The sequence below is a fragment of the Merops nubicus genome, unplaced genomic scaffold (genome assembly GCF_000691845.1).
Source record: "Merops nubicus isolate BGI_N331 unplaced genomic scaffold, ASM69184v1 scaffold17957, whole genome shotgun sequence".
Taxonomy (NCBI): Eukaryota; Metazoa; Chordata; class Aves; order Coraciiformes; family Meropidae; genus Merops; species Merops nubicus.
This window is the reverse complement of record NW_008618496.1, coordinates 3,404-25,008: the sequence shown is the minus strand read 5'-3', so window position 1 is coordinate 25,008 and position 21,605 is coordinate 3,404. Positions and strand designations below refer to the sequence as shown.

The following is a 21,605-nucleotide window of genomic DNA, read 5'->3' as shown; positions in this document are numbered from 1 at the left end:
GCACAGGCAGTTCTTAAACACCTGTTCCCTAAAAATCCTTAGCTTACCCCAGTCAGTTAGGCTCACCTGGATACCCCAAATCGTCACCTGATGACTATATGGCTTTACAACCTTCCTATTTCCCCTTTTAAAAAACAAAACAAAGCAAGAGACACCAACCCTGCATCTTGAAGTGTGAGTCACAGTGGACCATAAAGCAGGCATGAGTTAACAGGCATATCTTCTTTTGATTGCTGAAAGTACCTCCTCAGAAGAGCAGATTAAGGAAGTGACTGTTTCCACACTGTCCAGGGGTGGGCTTTTGCTCATGGTGCTGTCATTGCCTAACCAAAATATGCTATGATCCCATGAGGAATTGATGGCATCTAGTAGGATGTGTAAGGTTGTGTTCAGTCAGATCTGCTGAAGTCTGTGCTGACTCTTGGCTTTTCAGAGACTGAAATCCAAGTGCGGATTTGAGCAAAGAGGAGTATGTCCAGCACAGATACAGGTACATAGATGCAACTTGACAGCGTCTTGCATAACACATTATGCACGGAGAAGCAAGTTCATGGGCTTCAGTTCATCACCTTCCTTAAGTTTAGTATCCAAAACTGGGCTATATTAATTCCCCACAGTAATCATGTACTAAAAGCAGCAAACTCAATGTGCTTGAACCTACTTTTGCTGCTGTTGAACATCACTGCAGTGTCAGCATAGTTGCAAAGTGTTTAAATTAACAAAACAGAGATTCCAGAGACTGATCAATGAGGTTGCTGGGAATTTAACATTAACTATGTGCCAACTTGAACTTATGCTCCCTTTACAGCCAGATAAAATATCAGAGCTCTTATGTTGGTGGTTGGAAGTAGCCTTATATTCGGGAGTCTGGAACCCATTCTCTCCTCCCTCTGTTCCTGTAAAGTAGGAGCATGTGACAGTGAAGTGGTGGGCCTGATCTTCTTAGGTCAATGTCTAATTTAGATGCCTAAAATTAGGCAATTGTAAGTATCCTATTTTTGCACTCCTGGGATCAGGAATAATCGTATCATTCCATTAAAATAGGTAGATGCATAATAAATTTTCCTTCCTCCCCCTCAAAGTGGGAAGGGATTTTGACATATATATATTCCATTTAAATAAAGACATGGGGCAAAAGTTGCTGTCTAGCCCTCCAGCTTCTCAGGCAAAGTGTTGACATTCTATACTCAGGTAATGGTAACAGCACATTGAATTTTTTATTTTCAAAATATTACGTTTTGCTTCCCCAGTCCCATATAGTCACAGAAATGTTTTAACTCTTTTCCTCTTGCATTCCAATTCAATGCGCTCTCTTTGGCAGCACATGTGCTAGAACTGGAATGATACAGAGAAGATGATCATGGCCCCTGTGCAAGGATGACCCACAAATTCGTGAAGTGTTCCATAAAGTGTCATTTTCACGTAAAAGCTGAAAGATCACAAAGCCCTTCTTCTTCCTTTTGCTTCTTCTTCAGTGGCCGGCATCCGAGGAGGACTCTGTCCATCCTGCCTTTGATCCCGAGCAGTGTGCTCCTGAACTGAGTTCCAGACTCCAGCGGAGTCCAGCCTGGGGCTTCTCCCTGGGGCTGCTCCACAGCGTCGGGGGTGGCGGTGAGGTATCGCCATCGGGGCGGGGCAGCTGGGTTCCATACTGGTTTTGTATAGATTTGTCTATATTCTATTTTATTATTATTGTTAGTAGTAGTAGTAGTATTTTCATTAAAGCTATTTTAGTTTTCTAGCTGATAAGTCTCTTCCCCTTTGGGGGTGAGTGGAGTTGTCGGGAGCATCTGTTCCAGGTCTGGGGGCAGTCCTGACCCTAAGTTGTGATACATGTACTGTTTGTGTTAGGAATCAAATATATTTAGAAATCTGAGGTGGGAAAAAATCCATGTCAGAACTCATCCAGTCTTTTAGTATGTAGGGAGTGGCACTGATACTCGGGGTATTCAGGGTCTCTTGAGGAGCAGTTAAACTGATGAAGGTGTTGATCTGAAGTGCTGCTTGGCTCTGCCAAGGGAAGAAAAGGTGGGAGAGAAGTGGAAGAAATTGTTTTACATCTATGTCCATATAATAGTTTCAGCTTAATCTTGTCTGCTTATGAACTCAAAGCATATAGAGCAGATACATAATTCATATAGTGTTGGGAACCAACACATCCTAAAAGTCCATGCTCTAGGTACTGTATATGCTGTATAGAAGGATGGTGTTTATATAATATCGAGGAGAGTCTACTTGCAAAATAAGGATCAAAGCTAGGAATTGACTTTCCTGGCTTAGGAGGTCTACACATCATTATTTTTGAGTTTAAAGAGATCCAAGTCATGTTAAATCCTCATGTTTTGTAAATTAAGATCTTTGTAGCATACAGGATTCTAAGAAGGTCGGTCTTCCTTACGCATGTCTGCATCTTGTGCTTTTTTCTGCATTAGTAAGGTAATGCAAAAGTAAAATGTATGCAATATCCAGATGCAAGAGTTTCGTGTTGTAAAACAACATGCATATTCTATGCAAACACCACAGAACTTCTTTACAGTGCAAAGAGAACAGAGGGGATGATATCCACCTGTTAAAGAGCTTATCTTCTACAGAAGTGGTGATGCCAAGTGCTGCATTACCTGAGTATTCTACATGTTTAACTTAGGGCACTGAATGCTCTTTGAAAATAAGCCCCAGTTATCAGTTTGAAAATTATTAAAATATGGACATTAAAAACATATCAAAAAGGTCAAAATTGCCAAGCTCTTACAAAGAATCCACATAGAAGATCTTACCTCTTTATGATGTGTTTTTTCATAAGACGGTCAAAAATTATAAGGCACGTTCTGAATTCCTTTAGGACTGCGTCCCAGGAACAGTGGCTATATTGCTTATCTTTTAGGAAACTGGTGATCCTTTGGAAGTACTTTTTCATGCTGAATATAGAGCTTTTCAAGATCCATGTCTGAAAGCTGCTCCTTGCTTTTGATCGCTCTTCTGACAGACATACCTCTAGTTCTTCAATTTGCTTATGAATTCCATTTTGGAATTTCTCAGTTATGCTGGTATTCCAAGCACCAACAGGAAGATTTTTGCTAAACAGTTGAAATTTCTGCTGGAGAAATTCATAGATGATCATTGTGAAATTGTTCTGTGTAAGCTGGGCAATCTCTATGGGGAATCTGAAATCAGTTGTTTTGCTGAGACATTGCTGAGAAAAATAGCCACCCATTTTGTGCAGAAGTTCCATGTTGTGATAGTTTGCCTTGATTCCTTGAAAAAGGCAAACTGGGTGTGAGATTTTGATGTACAACACCAGTGTAATGCAAATCTGCAGTAGGCATTGCTGGGTGAAGACGGTCATCCTGATGAAGAAGTCAGCACTATTCTCCTTGTGTTTTTCCAGATCTGGAAGCTTGCAGTTTTTTGGTTGTCTTGTCTGTGCTCAGAGAGTTCTTTTTCATGTCTCTGAATTTATTTCTTTGTATGACATGCTGGGTATTACTCATTTTGTAGGAATTGCATTTTAATCAGCTGTGATCCAGCCAAGGTTTACTGTTTATTTCAAACAGTTGCAAAGGTTTGCTCATTTCTGCTTTGACTGTATCTAAATGAAAAAAGAGTGAGTTAGTCAATCTGGTCAGTCAGAAGATGTGGACAGATTAGCAGGTTAGGGTGTGGTTCTTATATTCTTACTGGAGCAGGTGGCCGTGCTTTATGCAGAGAAGTTTTACTTTTATGCTTAATTTGGCCATGACACTGAAGAAGAATCTCATCTCCAGCAAACAGATACTCAGATATGCTTTCCAAGCAAGATGTAATTTTATTGATTTAAACCCAAATGTCTTCTTTGGTAGGTCAAATGGTTTTGCCTGAGGAGTGGCTTACATTTTATTAGCAATATTTTGCTAATAAAGCCTGTTGTTGACATAAGCATTGACTCACTGCGGGCATATGTTGCTATCACGATGCTGACAAAAATGAGGTCTATACAACTCTTAAGACAGATGCCTCTTTCTCCAAAATCTGTTCACTGCTCCAAGAAGCCACCTTCTACTTCATCACTGGATGAATCAGCCTAAATTTTTTAGAGCCTTAAAGAAAGCATGCTTTTATGTAAAGAAGAGGAATCCCTTACCATTTCAGACTAAGGAAATGTCTCTTCTGAAGCTTCCTTCTGTAAAGACAAGCTCTCAAGGAGATCAGAATTACTTGTGTTGGTAGCAATATGTCCTATTTTCAGTGCCACCCCAGCCAGTGTAATGCTGGAATGTGTGTCCCAGTGCCTGGCCAGTGTGCTGCTCTGAGTATCAAGTCTTTGGGACGTCTTGTAGTAGCACTGCAGGTAGCCACCAGCACGTTGGTTGAAAGTGCCCGAAACAGTCTCAGCCTTCTGTAGAGACAGTTCTGAGATAGTGCTACATAAGCACCATGGCTTAAAATGAAAGTGCTTGGTTGGTTCCTGAATGTGCACTAGCAAAGTGCCATGTTTCTAGATACTGCTGGCTTCCTCTCAGGCAGCATCAGCCCTTTTAGGTGGTTAGTCACAAGACAAGAACTCACTGGTGACTGAAAAGAAAGACCGGGTTTTATATTAAGATAAGCGAAAGTTGCAAGGAAGATTTACTTCTATTCTTGTAGGAATCTTTAAACTTTGATAAATCTATATGTGAACCAAAGTGATTTGGTCACTTGAAGTGTATAGAGAGAAAGCTAGTGGATATGCCCTTACATAGGTCAGCCTGCATAATTACAGGGATTTTTGAAAAAGAATATGAAAATGCTGAAGCTCAGGAATGTTTGATGTAAGCAGCAAAGGAACTCCTGGATGCTGTAGAGATTAAAAAGTGTTTTGTTAAAAAATCCCAAGTCTTGTTCATTCCTGTGAGGACTTTTTTATAATGTGACATTGTGAAAGACTGTTATTGATAAGCAGTACCTTTATCAAGCCATAGGATGACTTCAGCAGTTATACAATAGGACCCTACTAAAATATTAATGTTCGTGTGGTTATTCTTGTTTTGCTACTGGTGATGCTATTGCTGTAGTAATATTGTGGTATTTTCATAAACTATCTACACCCAGAGCTCTTCAGAGAAGTTAAGCTACTGATGAAGTTGTAGGGAAGATGGTTATGTGTTTGAAAGACTGGACAGGGAATCAAGAAGGCTGCAGTGACTTTAATGCACAGATTTTCCACAGATACCTTTTGGCAAGACATTGAATTACTTTCTCTTTAAGATCACAGTTTGTTTTAATGACAGTATCATTATATTTCCCCTGCTTTTTGTTTGCTGTATCTGTGTTTCTTAGCACATTTATGGTATGTAAGACTTCTAGCCTTGCCTTTGTTACAGATTTTTATTTTTTTTTTCGAAGTCTGTGCATGTATCAAAATTGTTTAAGCTGAACTGTAATTAACGTGTAGTATTAGGAAGATCAGAATATGTAATTGAAGTTTAGTGCAGTAAAAGGTTACTGAAGCTTGTAGTAAAGCTATAACAGTGTGTTCTGGAATTAGGTCTGTCCCAAAAGGTCCCAGGACACAGAATGCGTGTACTAGTCGTTACACACAGCCTAAAGCAGCAGCAAATTTGTTTCTCCAACTTCTTCTATGCTGATGTAAAGTTAGTTTCAAAAAAGGCAGCAAAGCATTTTTTTAACTAAGGAGGTTATAGTGTCAGAAAATTCTGGTTTTAATAGACTTGACTGAGGAGAATAAAAGTAAGTAGTGGACTGAACTGCATCCTGATGCACAGCTGGAAATACATAGTGAGAGATTAGTTAAGTTTACTGAGCTGAAATGGGTTAATTCAGAGTGTCATATGAGAATAAATCATATCAGATTCGTTCTATGTTGTAGGTAGAGTAATTGGATTAAGAATGTCTGCACAGTAACGCTAAAGAGATGACAGTCTGATGCAAAAGCCTTATCCTCAGGAATACAGTTTTGATGTCTGGCTGCGATTTTGATAGTTCAGTTAAGAATTAAATGCTAATTCATCTCACCTTTTATTTGCAGTAAAAACCTCAGGACAGAATTTCAGTTTGGTGTACATATGCATGGCTGTGTTGCATTAAGTGGACATTAGATGATCTCTAGGGTCCCTTTCAACCTAATAAGCCATTTTATGATTCTTTGTTATTGAGGGCTGTACAAGTAAAGCAACACTTGAAGGGATAAGAAGCAAGGATTGATCTTTAGTGGAGTGTCTGCCATGGAGAAAGTTTGGAGGTCATAGCCTACCAGCAAAACAGAGATGAAATACCCTGAGAAGGCTGCTTGGCGTTCCAAGGGAATTTCCATTTGGCTGCATTGTCAGACTCTCTGTGTTAGATTTTTGTGACTTTAATGTTCTCATCTGCTTGCAATCAATTGTAATAAACAGTTAGACTAACATTATTGTTCATCTGTCTGTAAAAAGTTCATCTTGGCGGCCAATAAAATAGTAGTCAAGAAAACATTTTCGCAGTGACAGGAGATGTAAGGTTCCTGGTGCTTTCTCAGTTGTACTAGTCAGTGTAAAATTGTGTAGTAAAATAAGAAATGAAAATGCCAGACTAGATTCCAGGAGTGATACTCACTTGGCTTTCCTGCTGCGCAGTGTTTCTTTCTGGGAAGAGTGCAAGTGTCACTGCGTTTCTTCTCTCAGCTGTCGAAAACACTTAGGCCTGAATCACAGAATCAAATAAACGTGATAGGGAAAGGTCCACCCAGCCAGCTGGTCTACCCTCAGCTGCAGAGGAAATGTTGTGCTGCATATGTTTCTAGATACCTTTGTCAGTCAAATTACTCTTGGGAGCAAACCACCAATAGAGCACAGATGATGTTGAACTTAGGGTGAAGTTTTACCACACAGAGAAATCAGTCTAGTATCTCATACCCAGAGAGCTGGTCCTGTTTCTCCTCTCTTTGGTCTTAGGACTATTTCAGCTTAGGAAACTAATATGACTGAAAAACAAACCCCCTTCCCTTTCTCTGATAAGGGTAGGGCAGGGAAAGGACAGCTTTTTGCCTGCTTTTCTAGCTTGAACTGACCTATCAGAATAGAGCTGGTGCTGGCACAGAGGGATGACCAGAAGAGCATAGCTGTTAGCACAGGAGCAGGACCTGCTTTCATCGGCAGGCAACTTCAGATCACCTGAGATAATATATTGAGGCTCAGATGACCTGATGTTGCGCATTTCCCATGGTAAGGCCTCTGAGGAAAAAAAAAAATTATTTTCTTTTAGAGTGAGTGGTGCTGAGAATTTGGATCAGATCTCTTTGCTGTTCTGACCTCCTTTCACTCAATTCTGCAGCTCCTTCTTGTGTTCTGTCAAAGCTTTCAGAAGGTAAGGCAGAGGCCACGCTGTAGCTAGTTTTCCGTTCCATATGTGCTGAGTGATTAGGTTTTTCATTAGTGAGATCAGTAGGCTTGTTTTCATCCCTGTCCAGCTGATAATTTTGTGAATTCTAGACAGTATTTATTTTGAGGTTTGGACTGCTATCACAAACATTGTAGAAGCTGGATGATGGTTTGGAAAGTTATTGTGGGAAGCAAGACAGATAGTTGGACTGTGTAGCTTCTTGTTTCTAGGAAATCACTTGAGAAGTATAATAGAGATGCAATTACATATTTTCCATTAAAAAATTGTTAGGAGTTAATAACGCACTTGGGTAGTGTATCTTTGGAGTTAATCATTATTACCAAATGTAGCTTCAGTGGACTTTTTGTGAACACATGTGAAATAAGGTGAGGATGGAGAGTATTGACATCGACTTGGATTGACAACACGAGCAATAACTGTGCCAGCTTCTGCTGGTTTGGTTTTTTTCCCCCCACCCTCTACGTATTAGTGTTTCAGATTAGCTTTGTGTCCCCTGGTGAGATGGTCACATCATGAAAATGATATTACCAGCATTTCTAACAGCTGGCCTTGCTAATGATCTTGGCTAATTAGTTACATGTTAAATGGTTTCAGAGAAACTTCTCTTTGTGGTTGATGAATTATCAAGTAACAAAATTATTGTTGAAGGCGCTCGTAAGCCTTGACAGGAATGTGGGATCACATGGATTCCTACAGGGGGGCAGATTCTGAGTCGGGAACAGCTCATGTTGCTCCATGAAAATATGACTTTGTTCCCTGCCTGCCGTGTGCATAGGAGTGTTTTGGTTACCATCCATACTCACACTTCACACTACATCAGAAATGGTACTTCCTGCTTGAAGACTCCAAATGAATCCAGTGGCTTTCAATTCATTTGCTGTGTAGATTGTGACTCCAGAATTTGTACCATGTGTTTTGGTTCTTATGATTTTCCAGAAGTCTGTCTGTGAAAGAGCTAGATGGGATTCCCAAACACTTACTCAGTCTTTGATCAGTGAGAAATTGTTTGGACTATATAGGAGATCACTTCTGGAATTAATGAATTGGAGCATGTGCCTTTCAATTCAGTGCAGTTAGTAAGTGGCCTAGGCTTCTGGCGCTGATGCTTATGTCGAAGTTGCTTAGCACACATGACAGGCAACTGAGCAGGCTAGTTTGGGAACTGCTGTTAAAAAAGTCCTTGACTTGTCAGCTGGGCCCTCCACACGTCGAAGGAAAACAAGTACTTGTACAATTCTGGTCACCAGCAACACGCTTTCTGTCTGCAAACTCTTGTGTCTTGGCAAGTTGATGAAGACAAGTAGCTTCTGGGTAACCTGCATCAAAATTCTGTGGTGCTAAAAGAGTAAGGTTTTCCTCACATTATTTCCCAATTTTTAAAATGTAAAGAATATTTCGAGAAGTGAAGGGAGAGTGTTGTTCTGGCTTTATGGCTTTTTCTACCCACCTCATCTCCTTGTTTTGGACCACTTTTGCTTTGTAGAGATGTCATTTCATCCACAAAGAGAATCCATTTGTTAACTTGGTGAGCGGTTTGTGGTTTGTTTCTTTTTTTTTTTTTTTCCTGTACCTTATGCAGCAGCTTAATTGAAAGTGCTCCAGAGGAAGGATGTTGACAGCAGTTGCTTGCCAAGCAACTAATAATTATATGATGCACCTATTCTCTCTCTCTGCATGGGGTAAGAAGGAAGGGGAACTCCCAGCCCTGAGTGCTTAGCACTGACATTCTTTATTTTTTTCTGGACAAAATCTGGGCTGAAGGATTAAGTCTTTGCATCTCTGAAAAGAGAGCTGGGGTGAGATACTCACGTAGACCCTTGGCTCTTGAGCAGAGGAGATCAATATTAAGCCACTTTTAGGGAGTTTAATTTCTTGTATGGAATGTCCTTATGAGTAATATCTTTATAAATATAATGCATGATATTTCTAATGGGGTCATGAACAAAGTAATTCCCTGAAAGAAAATATCTTTTCCTTAATCTTGTCAGGATTATCAGCACCAGAAATGTTATTACCAAATGGAAGCCTGATTTATTCCTTTAATGGGAGTGATAATTTGTCTTGGAGGAGATGCATTTTGTTCCCCTGATCCAAAGGACTTGCTTCCAGAAAACTGTTCCCTGTGGTAGAGTCCAAGCCTACACACAAGTTGGGGGTGTAGAGGAGCCACCTGAATTAGTTCAAATGTACAGAGGCCTCCACTGTAGGTACCCCAAGGTGAATGAGCAACTGCTCTACTCATCACAGGTTGATGTACTTATGTGCTGTGTTGGAAAGAGGCACAGGAATTGGAGAGAAGATGCTGGGCCTTGGAACCTTGAGAGGTTTTGCATTTTCTCTCATCATATAAGTTTGCCCCTTGATACTTTTTTTTTTTTTTTGTCCTCGGAATTTAGCATTTTCAGACAATGCCTTTAAGCAATGCCGTATAAATCTGTTCCTGCTAAGATACTGCTGTTCCTTTGCAGAGTGATACAGCTTCCAGAGCTGAGAAACAAGACAGTAAAGAAGAAGAGGTAACTATCAAGCAGTTAGATGAAAGACTGGAGTACTTGCAGGAGAGAAAGGTGAACTCATAAAGTAAATCAGATTCATTCTCTAGTCTTCCATCTGTTGCAGAAAATCTAGTGAGTCATGTCCATATGTTTTCCAATAACTTGAGCTGGCACTTTCCACTTCTGCTATTTTCTGCTCTTCTTGCAGGTTGAACGTGCTAATTTAATAATTATGACAGAGCCTATTCTAGTTTAATGACCTTGAGACTTCAAGAGCAGTGCAATTTCCTAGCAGGTCAAAGAAAAAAAATTCCTGAAGGATAAGATGATGTCAGGTTTGTGCTACCCATTTTTCTGACATCTTAAAGTCCAGAATTATTTAATTTCCAAAGTGAATCTATTAGATCCAGAGGACTCCATTATCCACTGGAATCTGGGACATCTATTAATGCATTGGGCATCTTCAAGCCAAGTTAAACATAGATGCCAAGGTCTTCTTCAAGAATGTGTTTGGAGTCTAGCTTGAACAGATGGCAACTCCGAACATGGCAATTGTGTTTTTCTTCCTTGGTCTGCTATTGGCCTGCCGTGTGACCTTGGACAAATGTCTTTCTTTTATGATTCTTGCTTTCATCTGCTGTTCTCAAAGCACTTGTGGAGACAGACGTTTTACATGAGATAGTGGGATTGATTTTGATGAGAATTTTGTGGTTATATCTTAGAGCAGAGAGAGGGGCCGTTTGCACTATTATAAAAAAAAAGCTTTTATAATCTGATTTCTTTTTGGTTTATTGTACTGACAAAGACAACAAACACAACTTGATGACATTAATGGCCTTTAAACAATTTTAAAGAAGGAAAATTCCTCTTGGGTTGTACAGCTCTTTATGCTTGCAGGTGTAAGCATCTTACCTCCTACCTTTTTCTAGTGTTTTGTGCTAGCAGTTTCCTGGGTTCTGCAATGTCACCAAATGTGCCTGATTGTAGGAGCAGTGTGCTTCCATTGGGTATGTAGGGGTCAAAAGAGTCCTAAAATGTAGTGTAAAGTGTGTAGAATATTGATGGCATTCCACTGTAACCCCTGAACAAAATTTTGATTTGACATGACCTTTAAGAGACATTGTCTTGCAACAAAAATGTTTAGGCTGAAAAGCCCTCTGCTGAAGTATCTTGCCCCTGCTGGTGGAGGAAAAAAGCAGGATGAGCTGCTGAAAACAAGGCTGATGCGTGATTTAACTCTCTTAGGGTCCTGAGAGCAGAGGAATTAGCAAAAATAATTTTTTACTTGCAAAATTCTTTGGGATTTTGCATTCCTTTTTCACTGCATAGCTAGGCAGCTTTTCTTTCTCTTTGACAAGGGATTTGGAAGGAGCACAACTTTAAGTCTGCTTTTTTGCTTTAGGCAATCTTGAGTCCTGCTGTGTGCTACTTCACAAAATACAATCACCCAAATGCAAGTGCCAGGTCACTTTTTTTAGGCAGAATTGCAAACATTGCTATTAAGGATCCTTCTCTGACCAGTAGAACTGGAGTGTGAGGTGGGAGAAGCCTGTGTAACCCACCCCTCCCAGTTAGATTCTGTAGCAGTCAAAACAAATGGATAAGTTTGCTGCAGAGCCAGCTCCAAAATTCTCAAGGCTGGCTGCTTTCCATTGAAACAGACTGCAGAATCTACATGGGATGATGGATGAGAGTCCTCTGTGATGACCTTATTAACAGCTACCCTCTTTTCCAGATACTATTTTCTGCATCATACTGTAAATTAATGTGGTAGTATAAATAAAGGCCTGGATAGAGAGCTGTACCAGTCATCACCAGTATAGCTTCTGTTTTCCAGAGTCAGGCGTCTCACTGTTCTCATCTAGGAAGTAGTTAAGATTAAAAGGTGGTCATAGCTTGAGGTCTTCCAAGAGAAAGTAAGGTAGGTATAAGGGGTTAATTTATGATGTAGCAGAAGACTTTGCATGATAATAGGGAGTGCATGTGATTATTAGAGAAGGGGTTTAGCCTTGAGAGTCTGAACTCGACTGGTTACAGCCTTTTAGTGTAATGCCTTGTGCCTCATGGCAACCTATTCAATATAATGAAAATAAAATAAGGTGACTGGAAGGAGACTGTAAGGGCATGGGTGGAGGCCATGTAAGACCATTTGAATTTTGCAGTCATTTGTGCTGGATAGGTAGGGTTAAGAAAAGCTTCTGGGGACCTAGTAAGGAGGAACAGGAAAGACATGCACATTTCTGGTGTTTCTGAGCAGGGCCAAATTGTTCCATAGATTTCTAACAGTGTTGCTGATAAATTGTTGCTGAGTTCTCACCAGCGTGTTTGCACTTGATGGAGTTTTGGGTGTTGTGTACCTTTGCAAGTGAAGTTACCTTAATGAAGGCCAGGAAGGCTTTCCCTTTACCGTGGTAGTGGCTAACCTGCCTACCTTTCTGAACTCTGTTAATCTGTGTGTATTGAGTCAATGGAATTGTCTTGTGTTTAAGAAGAATGAGCCCATAAAGAGTAACTTCGAAGTTTCAGTGCAGTATATATGAGGACACCTGTGTCTGCATTAAAACTGCAAGACCCCCAATGGCAGTAGATAGAAAGTATCAGGGTTTGGTTTTTTTTATTTATTTATTGTCCTTAGATTCTTAAGTTATGTGTGTGTAAAAATCTTAACCTGTTGCAGTAATGTCATCTGCGGTGGGAAGCACTTCTACACTGCTGTATTAAAATTCAGTAGAGAAGTGTTACTCTGTCTTTTTTGTGAAGGCCCAATACAATATTCACATAATAATTATTCATTTCTTAAAATGTGTTACGTCAGCGTTAACTTGTGCTGTGTTCTCAGTCATGGCAGTGGCAGCTGCATTTCTCCATGCCGGAGCCACCAGTGTTATGCGTTACGGGAGCACTGGTTAGTTAGGGTGTGCTGCTGGACCAGTGTGCTCTGAAGTGCCAGAAAGCCTCCCCAGTTGTCCTGCTCTGAGGAGCGTGGTGTAGCAACATGTTGAGAACTGGGCCGGGCTGGTAACCACAAAGCCAACATATTCTCTGTCTTGGATGTGCAGTGATGAAGCATCGGTGCTGGCTAGGTCAGGTGGCTGAGGTGATCAGGCTGTGCTCAGGATGTTATTGTCTCCCTGGCTGGAATTCTGTTCTCCCTGTAAATCATACAATCAGAATTTTTTACTTTCCTAAGCCCTTTCAGAATTTAGCACATTTTAAGCAATGTCAGTCCAGAGACGTAGTTGCATTACTCTACCTCCTCCAGGTTTCCTACCCCTAAAACTACTGATAGATAACTGAGAGTTGCTGGAGTTGATGCTTAGAAACTTCATTCATGCACTTACTTGATTTAATATGCATGATTGTTTATTATGCCACCTGATTGGAAATTTGGTCCAGACAGGTGGTGTTGCTGAGTTATTATTTGTAATTATTGTATTTCTAAGGCAGGGCCATTAGTTGCTCTTAACAGGGGCTTGTGCTCAGCAATCTGGTAAATGAAGCTGGTAGCTATTACATTATTACCTTGTTCATATTGCCCTGTCACTTGTACCTTGTGGGGGTTAATTATGTCCTGATCACTGTCTTTATGTTGCTGCAGTAACATTATCAGGCATTAGTATTATCAGCACAATCTGTACTGTTTTTAATGATTAAAGCTAAGCTCCTGTCAGGGGTTAGGTCTGGGCTGACCACTAGAAAAATGACAGTCACTCTCTATTAATCCCTCTCCCTTCCCAAAGGGGAACAGAAAGGCAATAAATGAGAGAGTCTTGTGGATTGGAAAAGAAAACTAAACCAGGTTTGATGAAAATAGTAACAGTAAAATGAAATACATACAGATGTGTACAGAACCAGTATCAAACCCAATCCCCCACAGAGCAATTAGCTCACTGTCATCACTTAAGCTGTTGACAGGCACTGAGGGAGTCCCAGGCTGGGCTGGAACCAGATTCAGGAACACATGGATCAGGACTAAAGGCAGAATGGACGGAGTCCTCCTCAGACACCATCTGTTCAGGAAGAATTGTCCCTTGTGATCCCTCAGCTTCATACTGAACATGATGTGTATGGGATGGAACCCCTCGTTGGTCGGTTTAGGGTTGCCTGTCCTGTCTGCTCCTCCCTCCAGGTGTGGCCTTTTGCTTTCTGCCCCCCTCAGTGTGGTATACAAAACTTAGCAGTGACCTTGGTCTGCACAGGAGCAAGAACAAACAAGAGCCTTTCTCCACACCAGCCGTCGGTACCAACTCTAAACATGGAGCCAGGAGCAGGCACTGTCTGTGAAAATCTGCTGTTATCTTCAGCAAGTGCAGTGAGTTAGAAGAGCTTTAGCTGAAAAGGAAAGTCACTGAACAGAATTAGTTCTCTTCTAACCCAAACAATACCAAGGAGTACCAACGTGTAAATCACTGGAGGTGTATCTGCAGATGCCATGATTACAGCAAACTGGATGGTAGCTAATAGAGAGCTTTTCCCACACTGAAAATACATACCTCAGCAGTGCTATAAGATCAGACAAAGTTTTGGAGAAACTTTCCCCTATCTTTTTTTTTTTCCTGTGAGGAATTTCCATCTGTCCAAGCCCTCTCTTTCACCTTGTTCCAAAATGTCATCTTCATTTTCCTTGTGGGTTGTTGGTTTTTTTTGTTTGTTTGTTTGTTTTTCCTTTCTCCCCTTCTCCACTTATCTTCTTAGTGTTTCTCGTAGTCAAGTCCGTAAACTGCAACAATCTTTGGTTTAAGTGCCAGGTAAACAGCAATTTAGAAGGCTCATGGCAGGCACCAAAGCAAGGGCTGCTGACTACATGCCATTTGATTGTCTCTAGTGAGTTTCTAACCCTAGGTTCAACTATGGAAAACAGGTAAATATGCAAAGATAGTGTAAGCCACCTACATTTGCTGCTTTTTATATCATCATGTGCAGACAGCTTCAATTATTAAATTATTGCATGTGTGTGGGAGTACATGCAATTAGAGAAGTATTCTTCTTGCGTACTTCCTGTTTTAAGAGCAGGACAACATACCACAAGTTATACAGCCTGTAAAACCAGAGCCTATCACCCAATTCTTCACCTGCTTGGAGATTAGCTTCATTTAGGTCAGAGCCAGACTGATGTGTGGAATTCAAGACAAAATCCACTACTCTTTGATTCACTGTTTAATACACCTGCTTAAGCTGTCATGAGAAGTGTGGTGTGAATAATATAAGCTTAGAGAAAACAAACATTACAAAAGAACAAGATAAATACAAGAGAAAACTTAAAATACTGACTATACCAGTTATAATTACAATGGAAAAAATCTACTATTGCTGAGAAATTTGGTTTTTCTAAATTCTGCTAAGTGTCATCTTCCGTTGCTTTGAGCTCCAACTTCTTTACTTTAAAACAGAATTGAACACTGGCACTGTATTTTCCACTGCCCACTAAAAGAAAAAAAAATAGTCAAAACAGGCAAAACTGAAATGTTCTGAATATGGAAAAATAAAGAGCTAACTTGCCTTGCAAGCACACATTCAGATTCAAATACATTTTGATTACTGGTTTGAACAGGAGCTAAATTAAGGTCACAGCAGTAAAATGGTCGTTCCAACATATTTCAACACACAATAACAGATAATTTTCAGAAGTCCGTCCAGACCTCTCTCAAGGCCTGAGATTTACTTTATTATCAACATATTAATAAGTCTTGAGAAGATAATAAAAATGTAAATCTGCTTTTGAAATTGTGTAGGCCTCGTGCAAACTGAACTATCCAAAGCCCAAAGTAATTCAGTGAAGCAGATCACATATACAGAGTTACACAGATGTAAGTAGCTGCTCTGGCCTACAGAGTGATCACTGGTTCCCTTTATGTTCTACAGACTTCCTTCAGAGCTTGTAAAATTCATGTAACTTTCAGTTTTTCAAGAGACACACTCATGGAGGCAGAATATAAACCTTAATTTCTAATACACTGGTACCTACCCAAGACCCATTAAGCCAGATGACATATTACCCTGCAAAACTCCACAGAACAGTTGTCATCTATGGTAGGCTGGACAAATAAAACTTTTGCTCGTTGGCAGTCATCTTTGATATATTGACTCCTATTCATCTGTGTGCCAGATACTATATCCAGGCTGTGAAACTGCACACTCCTATCTGAACTGTGCCTTGCACCAAAGATATTTCAATATACAGTTGCTAAAGGGTAAGGGGTAACTGTATATGCTCTCTTCTGATCTGCCACATCCCTGTGTCATTAGGACTGCTAGATTAATTGCATGGTTTATTCCAGTATCAGGCAGATGTTACAGAACAGCTTCACTGAAAAAATGCAGGAAACATTATGTGAAGCATTACGCTTCTCTGCTTAAGCCTTCATAATGTTTTGGTTTCTAAGACATTATCAGAAGAATACAACTAGTCTAGGGGCCAGACGATGCACTGCATGAGCACTGAAAGACAAAACTTTCCTAGAATAGATTCCAGGAGTGCAGGCAGCAGCCCAAACAAGTGTGTGGGTTCAGCTGCAATTCTTTTTTGTGTGTGAAGGTGTAATGAAATGGATGGGGGAAGGGAAAAATACATATATACATATATGTGGAATACAAGGAATCAACTCATTGTTTCAGGCCTCAATATCCCTGAAAACTAAAACAACCCCTAGTGTTATCCTCCTGTCTGCTTTGAGTAGAACCACTAGAGTGCATGTAGAAAAACCTTCAGGAATAAAATTTCAGTATAAAGACAAATTCTCATCTAACCTATTCTTGCTCTAAGAAGAGCAGAGATTAAGAACTGAGGCATGCTTTGCTTCCCCAAGACAGAGATGAAAAGAGCACAGTATAGCTCAAAACTATCTGGTGAAGACTTAGATCTACCCCACAGTCAAATTAAGACCTTCTTGAGGTAAAGCAGCAATCTTTGTGTGGGTAAACATGTTCCCACTTAAGCTGAAATTTCAAATCCTGTTTCCATGTCAGTTTTTACATATTGAGTACCAGGCATTCTCTGCTATCATACCCACACACATTCACTCAGGTTTACAGATCTGAAACAAGTATCTGCTAGTAGTACAGTACATCAGTTCTAGAGGAAAACGATGAAGATGACCCTGTGGAAGGTAAGTAGTAACAGTCCATTTTAAATACTTTTGTTACAGGAAGAAACCAACTCTGGAAATACTATACCTGTCAACCCTAAGATGCAATGGAATGTTAAGGGCCTCATAACCATGAAGATTAAAGAGCTGATTCTTCACAAGGACTTAACATTTCAGAAAATGCTGTCAGAACTGCTTTTTCTATAATATTGTACTAAACTGGTCCACTAATAGCAATTCTGTCTCCTTTCTACCTAACATAACTGGTAAGAGTGTAGTCTGGAGGGCCAACAGAGATCTGGCCTTTTGAATGAAAAATCAGGGTAAAAATATACATTTAATGGATCTAATTTTTTGTGTGCTTCCCATTAAGTGCTTTTGAAAATAAATCTTGGAATTTAAGAGTCCTAGACATGTTTGAAAAATATTTTTAACATCAGATGAAATAAACTGGACCATTGTACACTCCTCCCTTATGTTTGATAAAACAAGACCAACCTGTCTAAAGAGAAGCTGTCCAGTTCTGGGTTAGAAGAGAACTAATTCTGTTCAGTGATTTTCCTTTTCAGCTAAAGCTCTTCTAACTCCCTGCACTTGCTGAAGATAACAGCAGATTTTCACAGACAGTGCCTGCTCCTGGCACTGATAATGCTCCATGTTTAGAGTTGGTACCGACGGCTGGTGTGGAGAAAGGCTCTTGTTTGTTCTTGCTCCTGTGCAGACCAAGGTCACTGCTAAGTTTTGTATACCACACTGAGGGGGGCAGAAAGCAAAAGGCCACACCTGGAGGGAGGAGCAGACAGGACAGGCGACCCTAAACCGACCAACGAGGGGTTCCATCCCATACACATCATGTTCAGTATGAAGCTGAGGGATCACAAGGGACAATTCTTCTTCGATGGCCGGCATCTGAGGAGGACTGCATCCCTCCTGCCTTTGATCCCGATCCGTGTGTTCCTGAATCCAGTTCCAGAATCCAGCTGCTGCACTCCCTTCTCATCTGCTGCTCAGCCCAGCCTGGGACTCCCTCGGTCCTGTCAACAGCTTAGGTGATGACAGTGAGCTAATTGCTCTGTGGGGGATTGGGTTTGATACTGGTTCTGTACACATTTGTGTATATTTCATTTTACTGTCACTGTTTTCATCAAACCTGGTTTAGTTTTGTTTGTGAGTAGAAGTTTGAAATGTGTTAGATGCTTTCTGAAGCACAGTATGGGTTAGGCTGTATGTAGAAGAGGCTTTCAAAGTAGTTCACTAGTAGAAAGTTTCAAAGTAGAAAGTTAAAGTACAATCATAAACTGGAGAGTTACTGTCTGGTGTGCAAGGGGAAAGAAGGCAGTTCCACAGTTGTCCCCTACAGCATGTTGCTAGTGCATTGCTCCTCTAGTGGTGGTGCACTGTGGTCTGTGCAGAGCTATCCAGTGAATATGAGCCTGGCTACTTCCTACCCGCTAAACTGCAGTAAAGGACAGTACATGTTTACTGGTTGTCCTCAGGGGAGGTAGCTACTATCCTCAGTGTTCATTGCAGCATTATGTGTTTGATATATCTCTGACTTCATTTAATTCCTTTCATTGTCTTTTAGGTATCACAGATGGCAGAGATGCTGATTTAGAGCTCCGGAGTGTGGTTGATTACCTCACCGCAGGTATTGTGTTTCTAGCTTGATTTATTGGGGTGGTGCATATAATTAGCAGAATCTCTGTTTCTTTCCCCTGTGCATAATAGCATGCTATTTTGACCAAATGATAACTTCGAACACAATAAAGTTGTAGGGTGGTCATCAGGACAATTCTCCAGAGAAAAATCTCTTCAGCCATCAAGTCATTTAGTCCTGCAGGTTAAGACTGACATACAAATCAACAGGGTGGGTGGTTTATTTCTCTGAATTTTGAAAGCATGGATCACACAACTAGATACTTATGATCCCACCACCAGCTGCAGAGGTTGCTCCTTGTGACTGCATGCTGCTGAAGCACAGTATGTCTTGCCAAGTTTCAGGCTACCAGTACATCAGACCTGTGACCTACAAAATCATCTTCTCTCTCTGATCTGTGATGTATTTTGTATTCTTCTAAATCACATGTACAAATACCTTGATTTTATGTCTCCTTAGTATGAGTTTGGAAACAGCATGCCCATGGTGATTATTAGTGCTTGTTAGAAAGGGTGCAGTGCACCAGCTGAAGATGCCGTAGTCCCATTACAGATCTTTGCTTTGGAAAATATCTCTGAAATCCTGAGCTTCTTAGGACAGTTGCTGAGGCACTGTCTCACCAACCTGCCTCTTGTCTGTCCACCCTCTCCACATTAACTTGACTTTTGGTGGGAGAAGCCAGGCTAAGGCTAAAGGGCTGAATGTATGTCAGCTGTTCTTCTTAGATCACATTTTCAGTATCTGTGCTTGCAGGAAGTCCTCTTTTCACCATGCAGCATTAGTTGTCTCTGCCAGCATGGTGTATGTAACATGACTGCCTTTGTATCTCTTTGTCTTTGCATGTACAAGAAAATGAGTGGCTTTAATGGAAATGTCACTGAGATGGAGCATAAGTCTTTATTAGACTTTCTTCTTAAAGCAGAACACACACATGGTTTCCTAAAACTAAGATTTAGACCAAAAATAAAACTGACTGTGGCAACTGCATGCAGAGTAGGGAGCTTGAAGCTTTTAGGGATAAACTGCTGGCTTCTAGCAGATAAGCTATTGTATTGTGTGACCTCTGGTTGATCTGTACACAAAGGAGAAGCTTAAGGCCCTAACATGAGGTCTGAGACCACATTTCTGTGTATCTTCTGCTGTTCCCTATCACTTACATAACCTGACTGGCATTTTTTTTCAACAGAATTCAATGGACTTAGATTTAGGCTTTTGTATGGCAATTGTGTGGATGCTCTCAGAGTGTAAGAGTGAGCAAGAAATAGTATTTTAACTCTCCCACTGTCTACTCAGTTGTGCCAGAACTATTAAAAGCCAGAATATAGGTTTAGGAGTGAATTAAGCTGAACAGAACAAAGAGATGTGTGAAGTCAATTTTAGTTTAATAAGAAGTTCTTCTTGTCTTGTCAAAGGAGAGTGTTCAGGGTATAAAAATAAAATTTTAGCTCTGTTAAAGCCAGTATTAGAGGTCTCACTGCAGCATAGTCAAAATTTCATTGTCAGAAACAGGTTGGAGTCAGAAGTGAAACACACTGGGGCAGACAAATGTGTTTTATCATAGTCACAATGTAATTTAATTAATATCTTCTCTTCAAGGTTGTCAAAATTTTCTTACTCCTTTCACCTGTCCTCTGTGTGGTGTTTTTAAAGGAACGAAGGATAAGAGTTCTCTGTTGCATGAAATGCTGCAGTTAGTTTAACCTTTTTTACATTGTTGTGGTGAGGACTCCATCTACAGAGACTGAAAGATTTTGGCAGAAGCAGGATTAGGCAGCTGGTTCTGTTGCTACTCCTGCCACAGAAAGTGAGCCAAACTGCCCAATCCACCAGTATGGTATCTGGTGTAACAGCAGCTGGCAAAAGAAGGCACATACCCTCCTAAAGGCTTTGGTTTCTCCGTGGTGGAAGGACATAGCAGGTCACATGGGCTTTTTAACTGAACGCAGGGGCTGAGTGGGCCTACAGATTTGTGGTTTAACGACTGTGCTTGTACAAGTGCAAGGCACAGCTCAGACTGGTAAAAGCCTGTGAGGCAGGGAGAGAACTGGAAGAACCTGGTTGTGTAACAGAAAAAGCGTGTTCAAAGGGACTGTCAGAACTGCATGCTTCACTGTGATCTGTCACTGACAGAGTTCAGCCTTGGAAGTCCTGAGCTAAAGGGATCTCCCCACCTGCTTTAGAGACCTGGGAGGTCTGAAGTGATCACAGCAAACACTGTGATTCACTAATGTGGCTGTGGCTGAAAAATCACTCCTGTGGGTTTTCTATTCTACCTGTATCATCCTCTGCCTTCTACACAGACTTTTCCTTATACTGTCCTCCTCCCCATGCTGTGTGGCCAAGCAGGGGGTTGAAGAAATTGGTTGGGATGAAAAATCATTGGTTTGTTTAATTATTGGGGTTTACATCTTCGTCTCAACAGCTCCTTGCACCTGGGCCAGGTATCATAGGGGGGATGAAAAGGATGCTTCATTCGGGTTGATAAACAGCACTTATCATCCAATATTTGAGCAATCATACCTGATTCTGCTGCTGTCAAACAGCTGTTGTACTTCATTGTAGAATTGACTGCTGTTCAAATCAACTTCTAGTTGTCTTGTAAAACATTTTCCTAAAAGGGAAGAGGGATTTTTCTTCCTGTATGGAAGGGAATTTTGTTGAAACATGTGGAATGAAATGATTGTAAATAAAGCACTGGGGTACCAAAATGCAGTAGTTCTTCCTAACATCACTTCAGGAATATGTTTAGGACAAATGTGATAATGTGGTTAATGGTATTTACCTAAAAAGGACTGCAACATCATGTGTTACCTGACTCCTGCCCAAGCCATGCTGCTCAGTCACAACAGAAAGGCCAACCCTATTCTTTAGCCACTTGATATGTTTCAGTTTTATCCCTTTGAAAATCTCTGTATTTTGCCAGAATCATGAAGCATCATTTTGTCAACTATTGCTATAATATTAGCAGAGCTTAGAGATTTTCAGGCAGAAGCTGATCCGGTTTAGTTTTTGTTTGTC

At 40.6% G+C, this 21,605-nt stretch overlaps 1 protein-coding gene across 1 annotated transcript; it reads right to left on the bottom strand.

Annotated features, from left to right (window-relative positions):
- Positions 1–2,774: 2,774 nt before the first annotated feature.
- Positions 2,775–3,343, bottom strand: LOC103775994 (interferon beta-like; the record flags this gene model as incomplete). The annotated part of the gene is made up of 1 exon (XM_008943473.1): positions 2,775–3,343. A coding segment is annotated over exon 1 (569 nt), but the record flags the coding sequence as incomplete, so codon positions are not given.
- Positions 3,344–21,605: the final 18,262 nt, after the last annotated feature.